The 2,060-nt window shown below is 45.0% G+C and overlaps 1 protein-coding gene across 1 annotated transcript; it reads left to right on the top strand.

The window, feature by feature from the left end:
- Nucleotides 1–498: 498 nt before the first annotated feature.
- Nucleotides 499–1,770, top strand: LOC123752876 (pre-mRNA-splicing factor 38B-like). Its single transcript, XM_069328745.1, has one exon. The coding sequence runs from the start codon at nt 499–501 to the stop codon at nt 1,768–1,770; it is 1,272 nt and encodes a 423-aa protein (XP_069184846.1).
- The last annotated feature ends 290 nt before the right edge of the window (nt 1,771–2,060 follow it).

Raw genomic sequence — 2,060 nt, 5'->3', positions numbered from 1 at the left:
GGGGTGGGGGGAGGGGCGTGTGTTGCGATGCTCCTAATGAAGCCCTCAACGTCCACTCTTCGCCTCACGCGGACTCCAACCACTCACCTGTAAGAGGAAGAAGTAAATCTAATTAATTACTGTAAGAAACGAGTGTATGTTGAAGCAGCATTATACTCTGGAGGGTGAGGAGCGGCAGGCGTCCACTCCCGCACACTCTCACGCTCACTAACACACACACACACACAGCTCCCGTTGAGAGGCGGGACCAAAGAGACAAAGCTCAACCCCCGCAAGCACAACTAGGCGAGTACCACTAGGTGAGTACACAGTTAACGAACACACAAACTTTTGTGCTGATTTGTTTTTAAATAAAAATGGCACGCGATTTCTATCTTTTCATCTATATCAATATTTGCATGTTAAAAATAGGCCAGGAGAAAATATAGCAAAATTACAAGAAAATGAACTTTACATCACGCATGACGGGGTCGCGAACCATGACAAAGGCCATACAAGATGGTAACAAATATACAGGTACACGAGAACAAGTACACGAGGACAAGTACACGAGAACAAGTACACGAGAACAAGCACACGAGAACAAGCACACGAGAACAAGCACACGAGAACAAGTACACGAGAACAAGTACACGAGAACAAGTACACGAGAACAAGTACACGAGAACAAGTACACGAGAACAAGTACACGAGAACAAGCACACGAGAACAAGTACACGAGAACAAGTACACGAGAACAAGCACACGAGAACAAGTACACGAGAACAAGTACACGAGAACAAGTACACGAGAACAAGTACACGAGAACAAGTACACGAGAACAAGTACACGAGAACAAGCACACGAGAACAAGTACACGAGAACAAGTACACGAGAACAAGTACACGAGAACAAGTACACGAGAACAAGTACACGAGAACAAGTACACGAGAACAAGTACACGAGAACAAGCACACGAGAACAAGCACACGAGAACAAGTACACGAGAACAAGTACACGAGAACAAGCACACGAGAACAAGCACACGAGAACAAGTACACGAGAACAAGTACACGAGAACAAGTACACGAGAACAAGTACACGAGAACAAGTACACGAGAACAAGCACACGAGAACAAGTACACGAGAACAAGTACACGAGAACAAGTACACGAGAACAAGTACACAAGAACAAGCACACGAGAACAAGTACACGAGAACAAGTACACGAGAACAAGTACACGAGAACAAGCACACGAGAACAAGTACACGAGAACAAGTACACGAGAACAAGCACGCGAGAACAAGCACGCGAGAACAAGTACACGAGAACAAGTACATGAGAACAAGTACACGAGAACAAGTACACGAGAACAAGTACATGAGAACAAGTACACGAGAACAAGTACACGAGAACAAGTACACGAGAACAAGTACACGAGAACAAGCACACGAGAACAAGTACACGAGAACAAGTACACGAGAACAAGTACACGAGAACAAGTACACGAGAACAAGTACACGAGAACAAGTACACGAGAACAAGTACACGAGAACAAGTACACGAGAACAAGTACACGAGAACAAGTACACGAGAACAAGTACACGAGAACAAGTACACGAGAACAAGCACACGAGAACAAGCACACGAGAACAAGTACACGAGAACAAGTACACGAGAACAAGTACACGAGAACAAGTACACGAGAACAAGCACACGAGAACAAGCACACGAGAACAAGTACACGAGAACAAGCACACGAGAACAAGTACACGAGAACAAGTACATGAGAACAAGTACACGAGAACAAGTACACGAGAACAAGTACACGAGAACAAGTACACGAGAACAAGTACACGAGAACAAGTACACGAGAACAAGTACACGAGAACAAGTACACGAGAACAAGTAAAGAATAAGTACACAGGAACACTGGGTGGACGATCTACCCACGATGTATTTCCGTCACCTGGTGAGTGTCAGGCTAGTACGAGCACTAACCTGAACCACCCAAAGACCACGTAAAAAATGTCCACTACGGGCTCGCCATAGCCTGTGCTACTTGATACTTTTGTTCCTA

The sequence above is a fragment of the Procambarus clarkii genome, chromosome 21 (genome assembly GCF_040958095.1).
Source record: "Procambarus clarkii isolate CNS0578487 chromosome 21, FALCON_Pclarkii_2.0, whole genome shotgun sequence".
Lineage (NCBI taxonomy): Eukaryota > Metazoa > Arthropoda > Malacostraca > Decapoda > Cambaridae > Procambarus > Procambarus clarkii.
This window is presented reverse-complemented; position numbering and strand designations above follow the sequence as displayed.